Raw genomic sequence first — 24,173 nt, 5'->3', positions numbered from 1 at the left:
TAATCCCCTTCCTTTAGTGTCACAACGCCTATGTAACCAGGGCATCCTAAACAGAATAAAAGGGGGAGGCAAAAACAGAGAGCTCCAGAACTGATGGAGACTGCAACTGAGCGCTCTCTGTCGTTCTCCTCGCGAGTAAAGCAATTACTGGTTGTCTTCTCTTCTCCGTTCTCAGTGTTTAATAAGTGTCTGATGGTGCTTAGACCTGACACAGGGACACACTCTGGACAAAATAAAACCAGAGATAGCATTTCTCTGAGATTTTACTGGGCAGGGATGTCTGACATTAAAAAGTGGGTATGTAAACATTAGAAAAACAATATAGTAATTGTTTGTTCAGTATTTTTTAAGGTCTGATAACATAATGGAATAAAACCATTCCTTTGCATTTCCAAACAATTCAAAATGATTATCTAAGAGCTTGCCCTTCTTTTTGCATGCATTTAATCACCATTATGCCTAATTTCCCACAAAAATTGCCATTGTTAGGTTTCCCAGTGCACAGCATGTCAGACTAGTGGCTCATCTATAAAAAAGCCAATAGAGGTCATGCCTATGCAGGTCAGTTAATCCAAACAATGTTGTTCTCTATTTTGACTTAAGGTCTGTATATTCTATACGTGACATACAGTATGTAGCTATTTTTCAGCAACAACAGCTTCAAATTTTTTCTTAAAAATATTTCTTCGTTAGGTTTCTCAGCCGTTTGAACAGCTGGGGATGGACTTCATCGGTAAACTGACTGAGACCAAAACTAGATTTCAATACATCTGTGTTATAATGGATTATTTTACCAAATGCCCTCAAGTTTATCCGTTGAGCTCAAAGTCTGCAGCAGAAGTCACAGCCTGCATTGTAAAATGTGTCCAGCAATTTGAATCGCCCAAAAGAATACGAACAGATCAGGGCAAAGAATTTGTCAATGAAGGAAGTACTATTGTATTTGGCAGAAATAATCTGCTTTGTAGCTGTCAAATGCAAGGCTCTGAGGGTACATTTGGCCTGCTACTATTTTTTCATACTGTTAATTGCATTTTGTCTGTATTTTGTGACTATTGCAGTTGTGGGTGCCATCTTTTCCTTCTGTGCATTTGTGACGCAAAGCCAGTATAGTGAGGATGCTAAGCTCACATTTTCAAACACTATTTCACTGCAAGATTGTCTAACTCAATTATTTATTCTTTCCCTTGGCAATTGTGTGAAACGCTCAAGATAAAAAGAGGCCTTTGCTTGCCATACCCAATGGGTTGGTTGAAAAACTAAATGGAACGATTCAAAGGTGAATCCTTTGTTTAACCAAATTAAATTTTGACAATTTCTTATGAGTCAGAGTCAGAGTCAGCTTTATTGTCAATTTCTCCACATGCCAAAGACACACAAAGAAACCGAAATTTCGTTCCCCCCTATCCCACGGTGACAAGACATGGCTCACAACAGACAAACAAGTAAACAAGTATAACAAAAGCGTGCTAAATAAATAATGAATAAATAACACAACAATAAATAAATAAATAAGAGGAGCAGAAAAAAAGGAGCAAGTGCGCGTACAGCAGACATTCCCGAAAATAGCGCAACAGTGCCGCACGCTACGCAGAAGGGGGTAGCGAGTTCAGGGCCCTAACAGCCTGGAGAAAGAAGCTGTTGGCGAGTCTGGTGGTGCGGGAGCGCAGGCTCCTGTACCTCTTCCCAGAGGGCAGAAGGTCAAACAAAGAGTGAGCCGGGTGACTCACATCTCTGGCAATCGAGGTTGCCTTGCGGGCGAGATGGGAGGTGTAAATGTCCTTCAGGGAGGGGAGCGAAGCACCAATAATCTTACCAGCCGTATTCACTATGCGCTGCAGGGCCTTCAAGTTTTATGATATTGCTTATAAGTTTATTTTTATTTGAGAGAGACACTATCAAAGTAAATTACATACAGTCTAAAACGTTTTGTATTAACAACCACTGTTTGGGTCATTTTGACAATTGTCCAAAATGAATTACAGAAAAACACCACTGTCACCAGTGCAACTTTAAAAATGATTTTTTTTTTTTTTTTTAGAGTTCTGAGAAAAGTGGTTTGTCAGCATCCAGAAAGCTGGGATGAATATTTGGATGCAGTGATGTTTGGTCTTCGGACCAAAAAACAAATGACGACAAAGTACTCTCCTTACTTTCTAATGTTTGGCAGAGAGTTACGCTACCCCATTCAAGTGCCAGAAAATTACAAGGTAAGAGTTTGGCACATCTAAATCCACGATCCATCACAAGGATTTACAGTATCATGGAAAGGTTATTTAAAACAAACAAGTCCAATTTGCTTGTTCAATATATTCGTTCTTTTGTTGCATCTTAATTGCAAATCACGAATACAAAACTAAAACTTGCTGATGCTTTAATCATTACAGCAAATATTTTCCAAAGGTTGATGGCACTGAGGAGGATGTGATGGGACTGGAACTGCTGGGACAGGATTATGAAAAACAAGAGCTAACATTTGAGCTGGTTAGGGAAAACATTAAAAAGGCACAAGAAAAAAAAGGCACCCAAAAAGCATTTCAGGGACCACAGTGCTTTTAAATTTAGAAGACCTAGTTCTGAGGCAAAACATAAGGAGTCAGCAAAGAAAGGGAAGAAAATTAGACCCAAACTTTTTTTGGGCCATACAAAATTGTGGCTATTGAGGGTAAAACAGTTGACCTCCGAGATAAAAATGGAAAATTGATTCCCAAAATAAATATTGATCACTTAAAACCATACAAAGAAAATAAACAAGGAGTGCCCCACAGGTATGGTTAAAAAAAAAAAAAGGAGCATCCTCATGGGGGACACAGTCACCACCTATCAGTCAGCCACAACCAACTGCTGTACCTCCAACCAATGCCTCTCCAGTCACAACTCCTCCAGCCTCAGCTCCCTCTCCCTCTGCCACTGCTCCTCCAGCCTCAGCTCCCCCAGCCACTGATCCCTCTGCAACAGCTCCAGCCTCAGCTCCTACAGCCATTGCTCCCTCTGCCACTGCTCCTCCAGCCTCAACTTTCAGTTGTGTGTGTGAAAGCATTTTACGTTTGTGTGTGTGTGTGTGTGTGTGTGTGTGTGTGTGTGTATGTGTGTGTGTGTGTGTGTGCGTGTGTGTGTTAAGGTGTGTGTGTATACGTGTGCGAAAGCATTTCAGTTGTGTGTGTGTGTGTGTGTGTGTGTGTGTGTGTGTGTGTGTGTGTGTGTGTGTGTGTGTGTGTGTGTGTGTGTGTGTGTGTGTGTGTGTGTGTCTGTGTGTCTGTGTGTCTGTGAAAGCATTTCAGTTGTGTGTGAGAGAACATGACATTTTAGACATGTGTGTGAAAGCAGTTAACTTGTGTGTGAATGCCTTTCAGTTGTGTTCGTGAGAACACGACATTCAATGGTGCTTGTGAAAGCATTTTAGTTGTGTGTGTGAGAACATTTCACTGGTGTGTGTAGAAGCATTTCAGCTGTGTGTGCAAGAACACAACATTTCAGTTGTGTGTATATACGTAAGCGTTACACTTTTGTGTGAGGTTTTTACTGTGGTGTGTGATTTTTTTTCTTTCATATGTATATATAATATATTTACATATATTATATATACATATATTTCATATGTGAATGGTAATCCTGAATTATGTCCCTAACACCTTACCATTTGCATTGTTGAATTATGTGTTGTTTTGGGGCAACAGGACTAAATAATGATCAGTTAAAATTTAAAATGTACAGTAATGTACCATACCAGTTCAGTGGCCTAGTGGTAGAGTGTCCACCCTGAGACTGGAAGGTTGTGGGTTCAAACCCTGACCGGGTCATACCAAAGACTATAAAAATGGGACCCATTGCCTCCCTGCTTGGCACTCAGCGTTAAGGGTTGGAATTGGGGGGTTAGATCACCAAATGATTCCTGAGCGCAGCACCGCTGCTGCTCACTGCTCCCCTCTCCCCCAGGGGATGGATCAAAATCACACGGGGATGGGTTAAATGCAGAGGACAAATTTCACCACACCCAGATGTGTGTGTGACGATCATTGGGACTTTAACTTTTTTAACTTTTTAATGATTACATAAAGTTTTAATAAAGTATTATTTAGCCTCAAGCAAAAACTCAATTGGCATTAAGCATTTATTTTCTTTTTCTTTACACATTTCATTGTAATGATTTGTAGACATAATTTTTTATGTTTTTTTTATATTTCTTTTTAGATGAACCCAGTGATACAGGGTCATTGTTGGCATTTTTAATGAGCACAATTTGTAAAATATGTAAAATATGCAATCATGCCAGGATAGTCTAAAAAGCACATTAAAAAAAGCTTGGAATCAAGAACAGCTTGTAAAATTCAGAGTAGTATTGAGAATTCAACATGTAACTGAAGATTAACGCTTTCATTTGAAAATTGACTAGGTTTTTGTTGTTGTAAATAAAAATGTATGTGTTGATTAAATTGACCCATAAAACTTGAAATTTGCATTGATAACAATTTCTTATGAGGTTTTATGTTTTGGCCAGTGGTCCCCAACCCCCGGGCCGCGGAACGGTACCAGTCCGTGGCTCATTTGGTACCGGGCCGCACAAGAAAGAATAAATAATTTGCATTATTTTACTTTATATTGTGGTATACTGTGGTGTTCGCATGCAAAATTCCCCCATGGAACTCAGGGTTGAAGGCTTCGTTGGGATGGTGGTGTTTATGTGGTAATACACTTCCGTTGTTGTTCTGCTAAATGATTGGCTGGAAAGACAGTACAATGACGTTTGGCACTCAGCATTAAGGGTTGGAATTGGGGGGTAAGATCACCAAATGATTCCCGGGCGCGGCACCACTGCTGCCCACTGCTCCCTTCGGGGATGGGTTAAATGCAGAGACAAATTTCACCGCACCCAGATGTGTGTGCGACAATCATTGGGGCTTTAACTTTAACTTTAGGAATGTGGTTGGTCTGTTTTGCGAAAATAGGATTGTAATTCAAACACGGACGATTTTTGCAAAGAAAACGTCCATAAACAATGTGCAATCAATGATTATTTGATTAATTGATGCTTTCGACATTTGAATTCAATTTGCTAGAATTGTTTTTAGAAGCATTCTTCGCAGAAACCATGATGTCATCAAACACCGGTCCATAAATATATCGTCTGATAGTAATCCGGTCCGTGGTGCTAAAAAGGTTAGGGAACACTGTATTAGGGCATCAATGGGCAAGAAAGGTTACAATTTTTCAAGGTGAACCAGTGGCACTGTCCCCCATCCCGGCAGCAAGATGGAAGCTCTTGTGGTGGCGTTTGCATTGAAAGTATGAATTTGCTTTACAGACTAGATTCACCAAACTCATATCACCCATCCATCCATCCATTTTCTGAACCGCTTAGTCCCCACGGGGGTCGCGGGCGTGCTGGAGCCTATCCCAGCCGTCATCGGGCAGTAGGCGGGGGACACCCTGAACCGGTTGCCAGCCAATCGCAGGGCACACAGAGACAAACAACCATTCGCACTCGCACTCACACCTAGGGACAATTTGGAGTGATCAATCGGCCTACCAAGCATGTTTTTGGGATGTGGGAGGAAACCGGAGTGCCCGGAGAAAACCCACGCGGGCTCGGGGAGAACATGCAAACTCCGTACAGGGAGGGCGGTGGAATCGAACCCGCACCCTCCTAACTGTGAGGCGGACGTGCTACCCAGTGCGCCGCCGAGCCGCCCTCATATCACCCAATTATGCAAAAACCTGATCAAACATTACTCAAAATTAAAGAACGAATTGAGAGTTCATACAACAAAGGGTTAAAACAAACTATTGTCTGACAGCAGAATTGTCTATAGTATATAGGTACAAAATGGCAAACATTTAAAGCATTCTTTAGGCACTGTAAACATCTGACTTTTCTTTTCCAGTTCGCAGAACATCTTACAAAACAAAGTAAATGATTTCCCAGCAAAGGCATAGGACAGGGGTCGGGAACCTATGGCTCGCGAGCCATATATGGCTCTTTTGGTGACTGTGTTTGGCTCGCGGACAAATTTGACATTTCAATGGAGGATATGCACAGACGTCACAGATCGGGGCGGCCATTATTGTTTGGGTGGCAAAAAGCCTCGTCTGCTGCCACTAGACTGAGGACGGCGGCCTGGGTAGGTGTCGTGAGTGATTATTTCGTCCAGTTGAACCAAGAAAGCCGCAAGAGATACATTGAAAAGTTAAAAAAATATAACGTTCGTGTTGATCCGCTGTGGAAAGTAAGAACGCCACCAGCTCAAGCGTAGCAGAAGCTGGGACAGCAACCGTTTGATCCTCTGATAAGGCGACTTTTCCGCCAGTAACATATCCAGACATTTACAACTATTTGATAGATTGTTCAAGTCCATATACCATGGAAAACCTCAGAGCCTACAAGAGTTTGCAACAATATCGCTACCTGACTGGTGGTTATGTCCATTCCGAGTCACAGCCAGTGGAGCGAAACGGAGAAGATGCCAGCCATGGCAGCACATAATATAATAATAATATATTATAATTGTAGATATGTGAACAATCTAATTGTTAGAAACTAGCAATTGGACAAACATACTGTAATGAAGCTGTGTAATTATGCATTCCTTAGGTTATGGCCGAGTAGCAGGAAGAAAAAAAAGAATATCTGCGCAATAATAATAAACTGTATTACAGGCTCTTGGCCCACAGGGTAAAAAACAAACATCACATACATTAAAATGAATAAAAAGAGTACATTTCAAATGTTATGAGAGGCACTCATGCCAGCGTCCTCTGATGGTGGATGTGTACCTTATAGCACTACATCCAGTATACCTCACAGATGAATGATGACGTCAGTAAAACGAAATTACGTACTTCCCACAAAGTGATCTGAGCAGATGTAAGAATGGATAGTTGGCTTCCAAAGCTTGGAGCTGTTGTAGCCATGTTCCGCCTTACAAAGCGCCGCCACCCAGCTATCCTTTCTGGTCTGATCCGCAGGGAACCGATATAACTTCTTGGTATTGCTTTTTTGGAAGCGATAGGCACACCCTATGGCACAACAACTCTTCACCATGGTTTAAGTTGCCTACGTAACATCTCTGCCACGATCTGCAACCGATAAAATGCTAAAAAATGCTCCAGTACCAGCCTTGGCCCTATTAGCGTCCGCCGCTTTTTGCCAGCCAAACAAACAGTCGGCCGGCCTGTGACGTCACATGCATATCCTCCATTGAAGTCATGAATAATTTTGTTATATTATCAAAGAAAAAAATAGACCTACTGAAATCAAAATGTTAAATTAGCTTTCAAAATATAAAATACGATCATATTTGCAATCCATCCCATCTGTTTTCTACCGCTGAAATCCACAGTTGCATCATCAGCCAATCCCAACTGCCCTTTGGTTTACAGAAGGGTGACGCCAGGTCAGACAAAAAAAGCGCGATTTTTATTGGACAATGTTCCTGTCACACACCCACGACCACACCCTTCTAATCTGGCCAAATGCACACCTGCTGCTGGTTAGTCGACGCTCGACCACGACTTCGCTTTTCACAATTCCCCACGCGTGCCTACCTCGCTGATGACGAAGAGAAAAAAAGATGACAGTTATCGAACATTTCAGAGTGAGTGGACCGAAGAAATCACATTTGTGGAGAGAGGAGGCTCTGCTATGTGCCTCATATTAGAGTCTCAGAGTCTTTGCTGTGCAATAACATCCTGCTCTCCACACCTTTTTTTAATTGAATTGTCTACACTGTTTGTACTATGTTTCTTCTTTGCATCCATTGCAGCCTGGTCATCTGTCTCTTCTCAAGGTTTCTCATTTCCCCACCATTGACCCTTTCCAGTTTGCGTACCGTGCCAAACGGTCCTCTGAGGATGCCATCTGCTCTGCCCTCCACTCGGCCCTCACCCACCTGGAGAGAAAGGACTCATATGTGAGGTTGCTGTTTGTGGACTTCAGCTCTGCCTTCAACACCATTGTGCCGCAGCGACTCATCTGCAAACTCAGTACCTCCCTCTGCAACTGGCTACTGGACTTCCTCTGTCAGAGGCCTCAGGTGGTGCGTGTTGGCGATAAATCTCCGCCAGCATCATGCTGAGCACGGGGGCCCCCCAGGGCTGCGTGCTCAGTCCACTGCTCTTCACCCTGCTGACGCATGACTGCACTGCGACCTACAGCGACAACCGCATAGTGAAGTTTGCTGACGACACGACTCTGGTGGGTCTCATCACGGGGGGCGAAGAGACTCGGTACAGGTCGGAGGTTGACCTTCTGACCACGTGGTGCATTGACAACAACCTCCAGCTGAACGTCAACAAGACCAAGGAAATCGTTGTTGACTTCCGGAAGGGTCAAGCAAAACACCAGTCGCTGATCATCGACGGTGCTGTGGTGGAGAGGGTGAGCTGCACCAAGTTCCTGGGGGTGCACATCAGTGAGGACCTCTCCTGGTCGGCAAACACCACGTCACTGAAAGAAAGCTCAGCGCCGCCTGTACTTCCTGTGGAAGCTCAGGCGTGCATGTGCTCCTCAGGCAGTCCTGTCTACATTCTACCGTGGCACTATTGAGAGCGTCCTCTCCAGTTGCATCGCTGTCTGGGGTGGTAGCTGCACGGCTGGTAAGATTATTGGTGCTTCGCTCCCCTCCCTGAAGGACATTTACACCTCCCATCTCACCCGCAAGGCGACCACGATTGTGAGTGATGTGAGTCACCCAGCTCACTCTTTGTTTGGCCTTCTGCCCTCTGGGGAGAGGTACAGGAGCCTGCGCTCCCGCACCACCAGACTCGCCAACAGCTTCATTCTCCAGGCTGTTAGGACCCTGAATTCGCTACCCCCTTCTGCGTAGCGTGCTGCACTTTTGCGCTATTTTCTGGAATGTCTGCTGTACGCTCTCTTGCTCCTTTTTGCTCCTCTTATTTATTGTCGTGTTATTTATTCATTGTTTATTCAGCACGCTGTTGTTTACTTGATTGTCTATTGTGTGCCATGTCTTGTCACCGTGGGATAGCGGGGAACGATATTTCGGGTTCTTTGTGTGTCTTTGGCATGTGAAGGAATTGACAATAAAGCTGACTTTGACTTTGACTTTGGAGTTTTGAGTTTTTCCTTGGCCTTCTGGGAGTTTAAGATCAGAGGATGTTTGAGAATATTTGTCATTTTTCACACGTCCTGAGTGTTGTTAGTCACCTAAATGTTGAACAGAGGCTGTGACGTACCGAAGTCAAATTCCTTGTTTGGCACGCTCAAACATGGCGATTAAAAATTCTTGAATCTTGAATATGCAATGACAAAATTGCATCAATGAAATGCTCCAATATTAAACGCCACTTTGAGACACGACATGTGACATTTGCAACCAAATACCCAGCTGGGGACAGCATAGAGAATGCGTGTGAAGAGCTCCAGAGGAAGGTCCAAACTAGTCAACAGCAAGTTACACATTTATTGAAAATTATCGTCTGTTCTATGTTAATAGCAGCAAACGTTTTGATGTTTTTGATTTATTAGCGTGTAATATTTTAAAAAGTATTAGACAGTGCTATATTGTAAATGCTCCTTGTTTGTTTGTTTACCAGACTCAGTGTGACGAGAGTTTCAGGTGGTTCATTGTCGTGTGTAGGGGAACCTCCAACCGAGGGGCCTTTTTTTGTACAGCATGCATTGGCAATAAAGTCAAAAGCACTGACATGTTGAAGCTTCGTTGAAGATTTTGTTTTACTTTTATTTCTAAATAGAACATTTTAAGTATTTATATTTTCATGTATGTTCTTATGTTATTGTATGTTAAGTTCTGCAATGCTATTGTACCACTATGTGACATTGTAAATTATATTTTAATGTCAACAAGGATGTAAATGGTTGTGCATGCATTAGAAGGATTTTTGCAACACACTGTTTTCATAAAAACACTTCAATTGAGCATTCAACAGTGGTATGTTTGCTCAGTATGTTGAACTGAAGAGTGCATAACTGACACAATTTCACAAACATAATTGAAAAGCAACCCCAAGAAGCCAGAGGAAAAGTCAGTTTATGTCTAGGACTCACCGTTTTGAAATGGGAGGGTGCGAACATATCCTAACGGCGCTGCTGTTAGAATTTGTACCGTCCCTCTAAATTTGCCTGGGAAGGGGGGAACTTGTTCAAATTTGCCACACTTGCTGAAAAGACCCCCAAGAACACAGAGAAAAAGTCAGTTTGAGTCCAGGGCTCACCGTTTTGTGCTGAGAGGTGGGTCTTATTCTAACAGGTTGAATTACTTTACTTTACTCTAACAGAGCTCCTGTTACAATTTTTAGCCCTCTTCCCCACCACCTGTAACTTTGCTTGGGACAAAACGAGCCTTCAGAACTGAAATTCATTTTCATAATTAATGATTTCATCACAAAACTTTGCTCATGAATGCAAACGTGTGGCTTTGAACACTTACATTGCTGTAATGTCAGCATTTAATTATTATGCATTGTCATTTTTAACTCAATTTAATAAATACAAAGATAAGTTTGACAATAACAGAATAATAAAAACTGAGTAATGATGATCACAGTGAAAAATAAAGTCCCCTGTAATATCCTCTTGTAACATGTAATGTACCCCGAAAGGTGGAGCTCCTTTGCGTCGAGGTTAATGATCAGGCTCGTACATTTTTGAATGTACACCTGCACTCCCTGCAAAGTGCTTACGTACTCATTGCTTTTTGGTTGACTAACGCAAACGAGTGTTCTTCATGTTGTTATTGAAAACAAGCTGGTACTATCTGCCGGACGGCATTGGCTTTCTCCTCACACGTGATGCGTGTGCGCTCCCGCCGCAGGAAATACGAATTTTCACGAGGGTAACTACTTTGGCTCAACACCAGAATGTGCCGCACTTAGGCATAACAGTGGGCGTATGGGATGTCGATGCTTTTCTTGTTATAGTAATCCCTCACCACTTCGTGCTTCACCTATTGCAGTCTCGATGCATCGCAGGTTATTATGAAAAGAAATAGTCAAACCCAAGTTTTCGACCACAATCCGTTCCAGAAGGCGGCTCAAGAAGTGAATTGTTCGAATACCGAATCTATTTTTACCTTTACAAATTATGGAAAAAAAATGTATCTGTTCCAAGACTAAACAAACACCTTTTTTAAGCATTTTTTCATTTGCGCATTTTTGTCCGATCGCGCAACTGCAGCACACCGCCGAACGCGCAACCGTAGCGCGCCGCCGACCACGCAACTGCACCGCGCTGGTCGCATTCTTGTGACAGAGCCGTCGCTGAAATTTAGAAAATACTTTTAAAGTCCTGATGTACTTTCCAAAATTTTAGTGGACCTCAGTGCGCAGGGAGCTTAATTTGGTCTGATCGTGCAACTGCAGCACGCCGGGCGCTCACTGTTGCATTGCTTTGAGAGCGTCTTTGTGTTTTAGGATGGCTTTACTGCTCCCACTTGCTTTCTTTGGAGGCATGATTAGTGGTTAATATAATCCTCAAAGTAACGAAAACATAACAACGAACGGAGTCAGTCGGCATCCGGGTCGCGCGGTCGGGTTTTCTCGGGTCCTCTCGGCTCATCTCGCGAGGTTCGACCTCCAAATTTTTGTTCGACAACCGAAGCAAAAAAATTCGTTCGAATTTCGATTTGTTCGAGAACTGGGACATTCGAAAACTGAGGTTCGACTGTATTGCAGATATATTCGGTGCATCGCGGCTTTGCGCGGCACCACTTGGAGCCGGGAGCTTATTATTATTATTATTACAGCACATTATTGGCTGGTCGAGAGGCAAGACCGATGGCAACATGTTGATCCTTGCACTGATTGGCTTGGAATTGTAAGAGCAGTTCGAACTACGCTTTATCTCAGCCTCCCACAGTCCACTCTTCCACTTTGTTCCGTCAGCAGAATCAGCAGCATCTCTGATTTGCATTTCATTTTGACACTAACGATACAGGACAACCAAATGCAACACGGGCCCACACAAAGTTTAAAGGAGACAAGGAGGGCTGGAATGACGGCTGACTAGCCGGTCAGCAAGCGTGCGTCATCAAAGCAGACCGACAGAGCAAGCTTTTTAAAGCTGTTTAAAAAGTGTTTAAAGATACAATGACGTGTTTAAAAATACAAGGCAAGGCAGGCAAGGCAGATTTATTTATCTAGTGCATTTCACACACAATAACGGTCCTCTGAGGATGCCATCTGCTCTGCCCTCCACTCGGCCCTCACCCACCTGGAGAGAAAGGACTCATATATGAGGTTGCTGTTTGTGGACTTCAGCTCTGCCTTCAACACCATTGTGCCGCAGCGACTCATCTGCAAACTCGACGAGCTGGGCCTCAGTACCTCCCTCTGCAACTGGATACTGGACTTCCTCTGTCAGAGGCCTCAGGTGGTGCGTGTTGGCGACAAAATCTCCGCCAGCATCACGCTGAGCACGGGGGCCCCCCAGGGCTGTGTGCTCAGTCCATTACTCTTCACCCTGCTGACGCATGACTGCACTGCGACCTACAGCGACAACCGCATAGTGAAGTTTGCTGACGACACGACTCTGGTGGGTCTCATCACGAAGGGCGACGAGACTCGGTACAGGTCGGAAGTTGACCTTCTGACCACGTGGTGCAGGGACAACAACCTCCTGCTGAACGTAAATAAGACCAAGGAAATCATTGTTGACTTCCGGAAGGGTCACACAACACACCTGCCGCTGATCATCGACGGTGCTGTGGTAGAGAGGGTGAGCTGCACCAAGTTCCTGGGGGTGCACATCAGTGAGGACCTCTCCTGGTCCGCAAACACCTCGTCACTGGCAAAGAAAGCTCAGCGCCCCCTGTACTTCCTGCGGAAGCTCAGGCGTGCATGTGCTCCTCAGGCAGTCCTGACTACATTCTACCGTGGCACCATTGAGAGCGTCCTCACCAGTTGCATCGCTGTCTGGGGTGGAAACTGCACTGAACAGAACTTGAAGGCCCTGCAGCGCATAGTGAATACGGCTGGTAAGATTATTGGTGCTTCGCTCCCCTCCCTGAAGGACATTTACACCTCCCATCTCGCCCGCAAGGCAACCTCGATTGCCAGAGATGCGAGTCACCCGGCTCACTCTTTGTTTGACCTTCTGCCCTCTGGGAAGAGGTACAGGAGCCTGCGCTCCCGCACCACCAGACTTGCCAACAGCTTCTTTCTCCAGGCTGTTAGGGCCCTGAACTCGCTACCCCCTTCTGCGTAGCGTGTGGCACTGTTGCGCTATTTTCGTGAATGTCTGCTGTACGCGCACTTGCTCCTTTTTTTTCTGCTCCTCTTATTTATTTATTGTTGTGTTGTTTATTCATTATTTATTCAGCACGCTTTTGTTATACTTGTTTACTTGTTTGTCTGTTGTGAGCCATGTCTTGTCACCGTGGGATAGGGGGGAACGAAATTTCGGTTTCTTTGTGTGTCTTTGGCATGTGGAGAAATTGACAATAAAGCTGACTTTGACTTTGTTATACTTGTTTACTTGTTTGTCTGTTGGGAGCCATGTCTTGTCACCGTGGGATAGGGGGGAACGAAATTTCGGTTTCTTTGTGTGTCTTTGGCATGTGGAGAAATTGACAATAAAGCTGACTTTGACTTTTTTTTTTACTTTGACAAGGCAACTCAATGTGCTTTACACAAGAGGGATTAAAAAACAAAGAACAGCATAAAAAAGGGGGGGGAATACAGAATACAATGCTTACAAAATCAAGAAAAAAAAACGAAAAAAAAAACAGTGTTTCAAAATCATTATTAATAATAAATATATATATATATATATTATAAAAGTGCTGATGCACTCGCGTTTAGCCGCGGGGGCGCGTCAACCGGCAAGCACGGCAAGAGCAGAGGGAGCCGTGAGATGTTTACACTAAAAATGTTTAAAAATATAATAGTGTTTAAAAATAAAATTATAAAAGTCTTGCGGATGCGCTTGCGCTGGGCTACGGGGCGCATAAGCCGGCCAGCACGGCAAGAGCAGAGCCGTGACACGTTTACACCCTCGCACTGGGCGCGTCAGCCGGGCAGCACGCAAGAACAGAGGAGCCTGACACATTTACACTTCATAAAAGGTTCATAAAAGTCTTGTGTGGCTGTTGTAACAACGTATTCACTCTTATTTATTTTTCTTATTTATTTAAATAAATACGAATGTTGCTTAGTTAGTTTGACCTTAATTTGTTTTACAAAGATTTTAGAAATACAAAATGTTTAAAAAAAAACAATTAGGTGCTGAGAAATACAATATGGGTTCATAAATGTCTTGTGTGGATATTGTAACAATATATTTACACGTATTTATTTTCTTATTTATTTAATAAATAAGAATGTTTGACTTTAAAATGTTTACAAAAGTGTTTAAAAATACAAAAAAAAAGAGTTTAAAAGTACAATAAAGTGTTTAAAAACACAATAAAGGTTCATAAAAGTCTTGTGTGGAAATTGTAACAATATATTTTCTCTTCATCGCGTCTTCACTTGTCGCGCGGGTGGTCTTGGAACCAATTATTCGCAATAGACGAGGGATTACCGTACTCAAATCTCACGTTCTACTCTCTTATTTTTTACTGTTTACAAATTCTTTCAGCCAGTCGGAAGTAGTAAACGAGACGTTTTTTCCACGTGTTTATTGAAAAGTTGAACAGTTATGCAATTCAATAATTTCCATGTAGCTTGTGACGAATCTGCAGACAGGAGACACTGAACTGACTGATTACTGAACTGACTGCAGTAACGACCACATCTGGATTTGAAAAGCCAGTTAATGGGGATGATATGTATTAATTAGGCACAGTTATTATTGTTGTATTCCCTATTTTTGATCACAGTAACGATTGATAACGTCGGGGATAGAGGTACAACAAAAGCCAAGCCATGCGTCAGAATCTGAAGAGGTCTGACTTACTTTTCAGTATTCTCTCAAAGTTGCCGTCAAAGTCCAAGGCCCACTGATCCAACGAACAAGTAGCAAGAGTCACTTTTCTTCCCATTTTCTTGGTAATTACTCAACGACACTGGTTCTTCTTCGTCGTCTTCTTCTTCGTCTTCTTCTTCTTCAGTTTTTTTTTTTTTTTTTTGCCGACAAAAACAAACAAAAATATCCCCAATACCACAAAACACAAAACAAACAAACCAAAGCACAACACAAAAAAACTAAAATGAAAAAGGTATTTAAAAAAACACACACACACACACATTTCAGGGAAACTCCATCTTATATGCAAAGAATATACAGCCAGGCCAAATTTCTCAGAGACAGCCTTTCAATAAATGAGGTCAGTTTTACAGCATTCTTGATGTTAATAAGTTTTAACGAATTGTTATAGGATTTCAGATCATTCTTCCAATGCAGAAAGTTTGGTCTTGTTTTAAAGAAGCAACATTTGTGTATGTATTGTTTGGCCAGTAAAATAATATTGTTAATAAAAAAATCTAATTTACCATTATGAAAAAGCTATATTTAACATCAGAGATAGTAAGAGAAACAAAGAGCAACCCTTTTGAACAAGCCCATTGTTGTAAGTCAAGCCAAAACCTTTGTACAAATTCACACCAAAAGAAAAGATCAGAATCAGCTTTATTGGCCAAGTTTGTGCATGCCAAACAATGTTTTCACCATTTGTTTGTACTTTTCTGAGTACAAGAAATTTTAAATCTATCACAAAATTCAGCATGATGCAAGATTCCTCCCTCCTTATCCATGAAGTCAGATACATCCCATAGCCTACTCCTCTAGAGAACCATTCAGAAATAAAAACTGAATTTCTATGTATCAAAATATATCTATTGTCCAAATTGGTGTGTTGTGAGATGGAAAATTATGTTTGAAAATAAGTCTCCAATAAAGTGGTGAAAGTCTGATAATTGTAAAGGAATCTTTTGTGGATCATAATCACATTTCAAAAGGAATCTGATTCCACCTATTTTTTTCAAAGACCATATTGGGTATGAGGAACCATATTGATTGCAAATTTTTAAGGAATTGTTTCAACCAATTAGTTTTCAACAAACCATTCATAAACTCAAAATCTATAGCATTACCTCCCCCCTTCCCCTTAGGGTCTGTTTAAGTCCTGTTTTGATATTTATTTCTCCAAATAAAATCAAAATATAGCCTATTAACATTTTTTGTTATTTAAGGAGAGATGGCAAGGGAGTAAGCTGGATATATTAACCTGGATAAACTGTTAGTTTTGGTTAACATAATTTTACCAAATATTAACAGATTCCTTTGTAGCCACCGATTCAGGGATGTCTTACACTTATCGATATTGTCCTTTATGTTATTTTTTCCGAAGCAATTTTGTCTTTCGAGACTAAATACCTAACACCTAAATATTTAACCTCTCTTTTAACCTGTATCTCATGTAATGAGCTGATAGATTGGTCTTAAAGTGGTATTAATTCACATTTCTTTACATTTAACTGGAGTCCAGAAGCTTTTGAAAAAGTACTAATCACTTGCGATGTTATTGGAATTTGGAGCTGATCCTTAAGAAATATACCGTATTTATTCTAATTATCGCCCAGGGCGACAATTAGAGAAGGTTTGTGTCCAACAAGGATGGTGGGCGATTAATAGAGAACACTTTTTGGCCGATCGCCAAGGGGCACTGAAATGGGCGATAATATATATATTTTCCTTATGTAGTATGCAATACCTGCATCTCACTGGTGTTCTTAACACTAGAACAGCGGCTGTTTTGATCTACCTCTAAGAGCGGGGTTGCGTCAATTGACGTTCCATCGATGCGACACGTTACCGTCGCACATCACATGTTGCGCACGTCATGTTATCGCGATCGTCTTGTTAGAGCGCACGCCCCAATAACGTAATTGTGTGAGGATATTGTAGCGGAGTGACAAGTGTAAATGTATCATAGTTTATGGAGAAAAACAATTTGAAAGGGACATTCGACGTGCTGTCAAATAAGTCATATTTAAACTTGCGCAATGACGTCGGCATGCGGTCGCGGAGGAAAACATAAGTTTTGGGGGTAATTTTTAGCAGCATGGGCGATAATTAGAGGTATCAATGTTTTCTATTTATGTCATCACTAACACACACTGGGCGATTATTAGAATATGGGCGATAATTAGAATAAATACGGTAGTTGTATTCGACCTTCTGACCACGTGGTGCAGGGACAACAACCTCCTGCTGAATGTCAGCAAGACCAAGGAGATTGTTGTTGACTTCCGGAAGGGTCACACCCAACACCTGCCAAAGACCATCGACGATGGAAATTCATTTTATTAGATTTTACTCTAATCTCAAAAAGATTGAAAAATCTATCTTCATCTAATCGGCGTTCTTGGCTCACGGGCAGCCCGCAGGGGCTTTGTTAGCAGTATATTATAGCAAAACAAAATAATATAAAGTAATCCAAAATTGTGTGATACTATGCGTAATTCAGACAGGTCGTGTTTCTCTAGTCACGAACAATTTAACAATTTAACTTATCTACAAGTGTCAAGTGGCACGGTGGTACAAGATGGTGTAATATTGGCTATCAAATTTGGCCCAGGCACTTTGGCTATCCCAAAACATGTAGTAGTTCCAAAATTTCATCAGGAGATGGTGTTAAAGCTTGACATAGGGGTGACCTGATGGAAACTAACAAATCTAATAAATTAAATTGTTAGCAATTGGGAGGACACGACCTGTTCAAACACGTAGCAACGCACAATTTTGGAATACGAGTTTGCTATGCCATAATTTTAAGATGTAACAGCTTGAGCAATATCAATATATATGTTTAAGTTAGAAGAACCAGTTATTATGGTTAAGTACTATTATGGGTTAAGATTGATCTGTATTCGACAACATATTTGTTATTAATGTTGCAATGTTTTGTCCAACCTGTATTTAACATTGGTGTTCCATCCATACCTGAATGTATTAAGTTGAGAGGAGACATCAAGGGCTAATCGTGAAAGAACGAGCAAAACAGGAAACAGCTGCATCCGGTGGCAGAGTGCAGTCATGCGCAGTGGTTGCTGCTTTAAGCAAGGTTCCCAAGACAACCAGTGGTGCAGGGATTCTGACCTTCACCTACATATTCCGATGGGGTAATGCCAGAAGCCTATAAATATGTTGTCCAGACACAGAGCGGGTGCGCTTCTTCCTAGTCAGGGCGATGGCCGTGACGCTGCCCGGAATAAAAGAACGCCGTTTAGACGAAGATGAATTTTTCATTCTTTTTGAGATTGAACCAAAATCTACTAAGATGAATTTCCAGAGTCTTTGAATTGGACTTTGTCAAATTTTAAGCTTTGAGGAAGGCAGAGGAGACAGCCGCTCCGGGCAGAAAGGGAAAGACGCCAATTTTACTTCTTTGGCTACGCTCCTCACGGCCAGACCTTCACTCTTTTTTAAACAGAATTCGGATTTTGGAACAAAGGAGAGCCGATCACTCGACTTGTTCAACCAAATAGGATTTTAGACCTTTAGTGTCCTCTTTGGTTCTGAGTGGGTGAGTGTTGTTGTTTTTTCGACTTGTATTTCTTTTTCTTGCTTATTCATTAAATGTCTTCTTAATTCTTAATTCGGTTATCGATTATTTTGTATTAACTATGTTGAGCATGGTTTTATATGCAGCAATTAGGACTTTAAAATGTCTTTATTTCCCTATCATAGTCATTTTTTAAATCCGTTCAATTCTTTTTAAAGTGAAGACAGCTTTAATCCTTAACATCAGGAATTGTCAGATCTGGTTCGAAGTAGTTATCTTGAGCTCAGCTAGGGCGAGTGCGCTCTAGTAAATTAACAAATCCCTGAGGTCTTAACAAAGACATCTTAAAATATCCGTAACATAACAAAAGCCTCAAACAACCGAAGGGAGCCATCATTATGGCGCGATTATTCTGACGACGTGCCTCAAATTTAAGTTACTCAGCACGAACGTCGTTTGACTTCAGAGGGATTGGTGTCATAAAGAGATTATATTGATTCTTTTAGAATTAATTTAACTCAGGTGGTCAGAGACGGACGAGTCCCTTCACCCCGGCTTATTGAACCCTTTAATGGGAAGCCGGTCACTTTAATAAAAAGTGGAGGTTTGACACAAGTTTCCATCACGTTACCCCTATATCAAGTCAATCTAACTTTGGCACCATCTTCTGGTGAAATTTGGAATGGCAATGGAGGTTGACTGGTTCAACCAACAACCCCCCCTTTACCAGTTTAACAATAGTTAATTTTGAGGAACTAACTTTTAAGTAACCCTTACTCAGGCCCCCTCCTTCAGGTCTCCCATGTCAAACTTTGTCACCATCTTCTGGTGAAATCCAAAATAATTAAGTGTTTCTAAAATAAAGGCATGTTCAACAGAGTCAAAGGACTTGTAAAAATCTAGGAATCGTATAAAGCCATCATCTTCCATTAGATCACTATAGTCTACTAAATCCAAAACAAGCCTAATGTTGTTATGAATAACTCTTCCTTTTATAAAGCCTAACTATGTCTCACTAATGATTTCGGTTATTCCCTCTTTGCAATTGCTCCGGAAAAAAAAGTGTAGTCTGTATTCATCAACGTGATGGGCCTTAAATTCCAACAGTCTCTTATCTTTTCCAGGCTTGGGTATCAAAGTAATTACTCCTTGCTTCATTGTTATTATTAATTGTTGTCTATCAATACAATCTTGTAAAGCTTCAAATAATAATTTCCTCAAGTTATCCCAAAAGTGTTTGTAAACATTTATTGTGAGCCCATCCAATCCTGGAGCTTTGTTTAACGACATTAAGCGCACCGATCCAAGCGACCTCACTGGCAATGGTAAAGTCCCAACCGTGCTCGGCGGCCACTTGGGGACATAAACTACAATCGGCGGCACACACTGGGAACCTACACCGCAATCGGCTGCACACACTGGGAACCTACACCACACTCGGGCGGGCACTTGGGGAACCTGAACCGCACTCGGGCGGGCACTTGGGGAACCTGAACCGCACTCGGGCGGGCACTTGGGGAACCTGAACCGCACTCGGGCGGGCACTTGGGGAACCTGAACCGCACACGGGCGGGCACTTGGGGAACCTGAAGCGCACTCGGGCGGGCACTTGGGGAACCTGAAGTGCACTCGGGCGGGCACTTGGGGAACCTGAACCGCACTCGGGCGGGCACTTGGGGAACCTGAACCGCACTCGGGCGGGTACTCGGGGAACCTGAACCGCACTCGGGCGGGTACTTGGGGAACCTGAACCGCACTCGGGCGGGTACTTGGGCAACCCGAACATGAACCGCACTCAGGCGGCAACCCGAACATGAACCGCACTCGGGCGGCAACCCGAACATGAACCGCACTCGGGCGGCAACCCTAACATGAACCGCACTCGGGCGGCAACCCTAACATGAACCGCACTCGGGCGGCAACCCTAACATGTACTGCACTCGGGTGGCAACCCTAATGTGAACCGCACTCGGGCGGCAACCCTAACATGCACCGCAATCGGCGGCAACTCTAACATAAACACAATCTGCGGCAACGAGCCAGGGACGATCGCGGGTCCGGCGCAGCTGGCTTGGATGTCTGCTGACGTCCGCGGGTCCTGGGATGCTGGGGTGGAGCCCGATGGCGGCCGTGAGTCTGATGACGCCGGGAGGCACTCCAATGGCGGCCGCGATCGGACTCTGCTGCCGCGACGCCAGACCCGCAAAGCCGCTGGCGCCAGAAGCACTCCAATGGCGGCCGTGGGTCTGGCGTCGCCGGAACAAAGTCCGATGGGGGCCATGGGTCCGGCGTTGCGGCAGCAGAGTCCCAACGCTGCCGCGAAGCCCATGGCGCTGGAACATGCACGGATTGGCGGTCGTGGATTGGGCATCGCAGCAGGATCTGATGGAGGAGGGGGGGTCCAAGCGCTGGTCGTTGTAGTGGTCGGATCATTCTGTCACGATCGGATGGAAATGGAGCAGGACGACCAAGTGCAGCTTGGACCAGGGTTTATTGAAGAACGCAAACTAACAGACTCGGCAACTGACATGACTTAACAAAACCTAACAACGAGACTGACCAAAAAAGACGTGAAACAAAAAGACAGGGTGACATTACCAATGACAGGCACAGGAACCAAAAAGACATCATGACATGAACACACAATGATCCAACGAGGGGTGACGGGCAGACAGGACTTATATACACGACAGGTAACAAGAGGCAGGTGGGAATAATCAAACTGATCATGGGCACACAGGAGGGGAGGGGCGAGCACACAGACAGAAATCAAGACAACCGACACATAGTGGACGGCTGGGGACAAGACGTGACAGAACCGCACCCACAAGGGACGGCTCCCGACGTCCCAAAAAGACCGAAACCCCCACGAGGCGAAAGGGGGGGCGGGGGGAAGCGCACCGGTTCAAGCGACCTCATTGGCCATGGCAAAGTCCTAACCGCGCTCGGCGGCAACTCTGGGGACATGAACCGCGCTCAGCGGCAACTCGGGGACATGAACCGCGCTCAGCGGCAACTCGGGGACATGAACCGCGCTCGGCGGCAACTCGGGGACATGAACCGCAACCGGTAGGGTTCAGGGAGCCAGGGCCACACTCGCGGCACACTCTGGGGACCTGAACCGCAATCGGCGGCAACTCGGGGGACAGAACTGCACTCGGCGGCGTTCAGGGACCCAGGGCCACAATCGCGGCACACACTGGGGACCAGAACCGCAATCGGCAGCAACTTGGGGGACAGAACTGCACTCGGCGGCGTTCAGGGGCCCAGGGCCACAATCGCGGCACACACGGGGGACCAGAACCGCAATCGGCAGCAACTCAGGGGACAGAACCGCACTCGGGCGGCAACTTGGGGAACAGAACCGCACTCGGGCAGCAACTTGGGGAACAGAACCACACTCGGGCGGCAACTTGGGGAAACAGAACCACACTCTGCGGCAAACGGAGAGTCTGAACCGCGTGCAGCGGCAACAGTCACAGCCACACGCACGGCGGCATACAGGAAGCCAGAGCTGCACGTAGCAGCAGGAGTCAGTGTTTCAGCATTGGGAGCAGGGTCTGTGATGATCGCGGGTCCGGCATTGTTGGCACGAGGCCCGGCAATGCCGCGGGTCCGGTGACGCTGGGGTGGACCTGTTGGCGGCCGCGAGTCTGATGGCGCAGGGAGGCACTCCGATGGCGGCTGCGGGTCCGGCGTCGCGGCAGTGAAGTCCGATTGCGGCCGCGAAGCCGCTGGCGACAGAAGCACTCCGATGGCGGCCGAGGATCCGGTGTCGCGGCAGCGAAGTCCGATGACAGTCGCGGAGCCGATGGTGCCGGGGGGAACTCTGATGGCACAAAATGGGCAGACTTTACTTGAAGAGGACTGGTTACAAGACAGACTTTTCTGATTTATTTACTGAAATTGTATTTTGCCAAATCTTGACTTGAGACCTGATAGGAAGTATTAAACGCTTAGTTAAATCGATACAAGTTGGTAATAAGAGCGAGTAATGTTAGTTGAAGCGATGAATGAAGGTTGAAAGCAATTTAAATTTTTTTTTTTGGTATGGCGCCGACGTGAGTGGCAGCCTCCCAGCAGTGTTCTCTCTTTTTCTCTTTATTTCCTTCTTTTCTCCTTTTTCTTTCTGTCTTTTTGTCCATTCGGCGGTGCTGGTGCCTTCTACCGCACCTCGGTATCGCTTTGGATGTGATTTTCTTTTTTTTTTCCCCTGGGACCGGGATGGCTGCGCACATCGGTCGAGACCGGCGTACCTCTACGACGGCTTCCTGCTTATCTGGCTGATGCTGACCGGGCCCCCTGCCTTGCAGCCGCGACCCCTGTGCTCCCTCGTGCTCGTCAGAACCAGCGACCTTCGCCGTGTTAGCCCCGTGGTGACCATCTGCACGTGCCCCGACTGGGTGCCCAGGACGCTGCTCACACGTTTGCCTGCTTTGTGATGTTTTCATCGATTCACGACCACGGTCCATTGGGTGCCGTTGAACTGGACTACCCTTACACCTGTCTGTGGACCCCGTGGAGGCTATTTTGTGTGTTTTGGGGTGTTTTCTGATATTGAGGGGTGCTGGTTGGGCACTGTTACTTTTTTCTTTGTCTTTTTGCTTTGCTTTGCTTTGCTTTGATGGCTTTTATCTTTTGCACTTTCTGGCCTTCTTTGTGGCGCCGTTGTATGGCAGCCTTATGAGGGCCTATTGAGTTGCGCTCATGCCATCTGTGTGTCTTTTGTATACCCGCTCTGTGGTATGGATACTGCTGGGGCCTGAATTTCCCTGAAGGAGTAATCCCAGGGGATTAATAAAGTTGAGTCTAAGTCTAAATCTAAATTATGACTTTGTATAAATACTAGATATTAACAGAACATCTACTGCGCAAAATGGGCAGAGTTTACTTGTTTGAGAAGGAGTGGCTTATTTAAGACTAAGATTTATTTAATCTGTTTGTTCCCAGCAAAATTGGATGTGATGCAATTCCAAACTTCACCACATGATGGTGCCACATTTTGACTTCATAGGACATATTCAACACTTAGCTTGTTATTATGTTCAAGGTAATCAGATTTGTTTATTATTCTAATGCCCTTTTCAAAACTATTCTGGATTACTACTTTGGATCTATTCTACATTACTTGGCAACAACATACTCTGTAACAGATTAGGCAGTATAATCACATATGTTAACTTGAGAGTGCCCACACTCAATCTACTTATCGTGATGTGTTAAATCAATTACTGTTAGACATTATTTGTCTGATAATCTACCAAATCTTTGAATTGAAGAATTTGTGATTTAATTAATAGCTTGTTGTTATGTTCAGGGTAATCAGACTTGTATATAATTCTAATGGCCTTCTTTTGAAAACTATTCTGAATTACAACTTTGGATCTTATATTACTTTGCAACAATATACTCGGTGACAGATTAGGCAGTATAATCACATATGTTAACTTCAGTGCCCACACTGTATTTATGTATGGTTATTTGTTAAATCAAGTACTGTTAGACATGAAATAGGAAGTGTTTAACATAAATGTTATGGCTACTCACCATTGTAGCTCGCTCCTGGTCAATGATACGAGCCTCTTCTTGCAGTGGAAACCTTGCAGCCAACAAACACCGTGGAACCTAAAGGAATGAAATTAAACATTAACATTTCGCCTGGACCAATATTCACACGTACAACGCAACGTGGCTACACTTCTGCTAGCGCCTCAGCTACACGTTGCTATTACAAAGGTAAATCTCTTTAAA

At 43.9% G+C, this 24,173-nt stretch overlaps 1 protein-coding gene across 4 annotated transcripts in view; it reads right to left on the bottom strand.

The window, feature by feature from the left end:
• LOC125966890 (glutamine-dependent NAD(+) synthetase) overlaps positions 1-15,041 on the bottom strand; it is a 106,543-nt gene extending 91,502 nt beyond the window's left edge. For 3 of the 4 annotated variants that reach the window (XM_049717450.1, XM_049717452.1, XM_049717451.1), the window contains exon 1: positions 14,873-15,038. In XM_049717450.1, the coding sequence (XP_049573407.1) occupies positions 14,873-14,957 (85 nt within the window). In that variant the 5' untranslated portion in view covers positions 14,958-15,038. Of the gene's footprint in view, positions 1-14,872 lie in introns of all 4 variants that reach the window. The other variant, XR_007480564.2, reaches the window with a different exon arrangement.
• Between the last annotated feature and the right edge of the window lie 9,132 nt (positions 15,042-24,173).

The sequence above is a fragment of the Syngnathus scovelli genome, chromosome 4 (assembly GCF_024217435.2).
Source record: "Syngnathus scovelli strain Florida chromosome 4, RoL_Ssco_1.2, whole genome shotgun sequence".
NCBI classification, from domain to species: Eukaryota; Metazoa; Chordata; class Actinopteri; order Syngnathiformes; family Syngnathidae; genus Syngnathus; species Syngnathus scovelli.
Note: the sequence above shows the minus strand (reverse complement) of the source record. Positions and strands in the feature narration are given on the sequence as shown.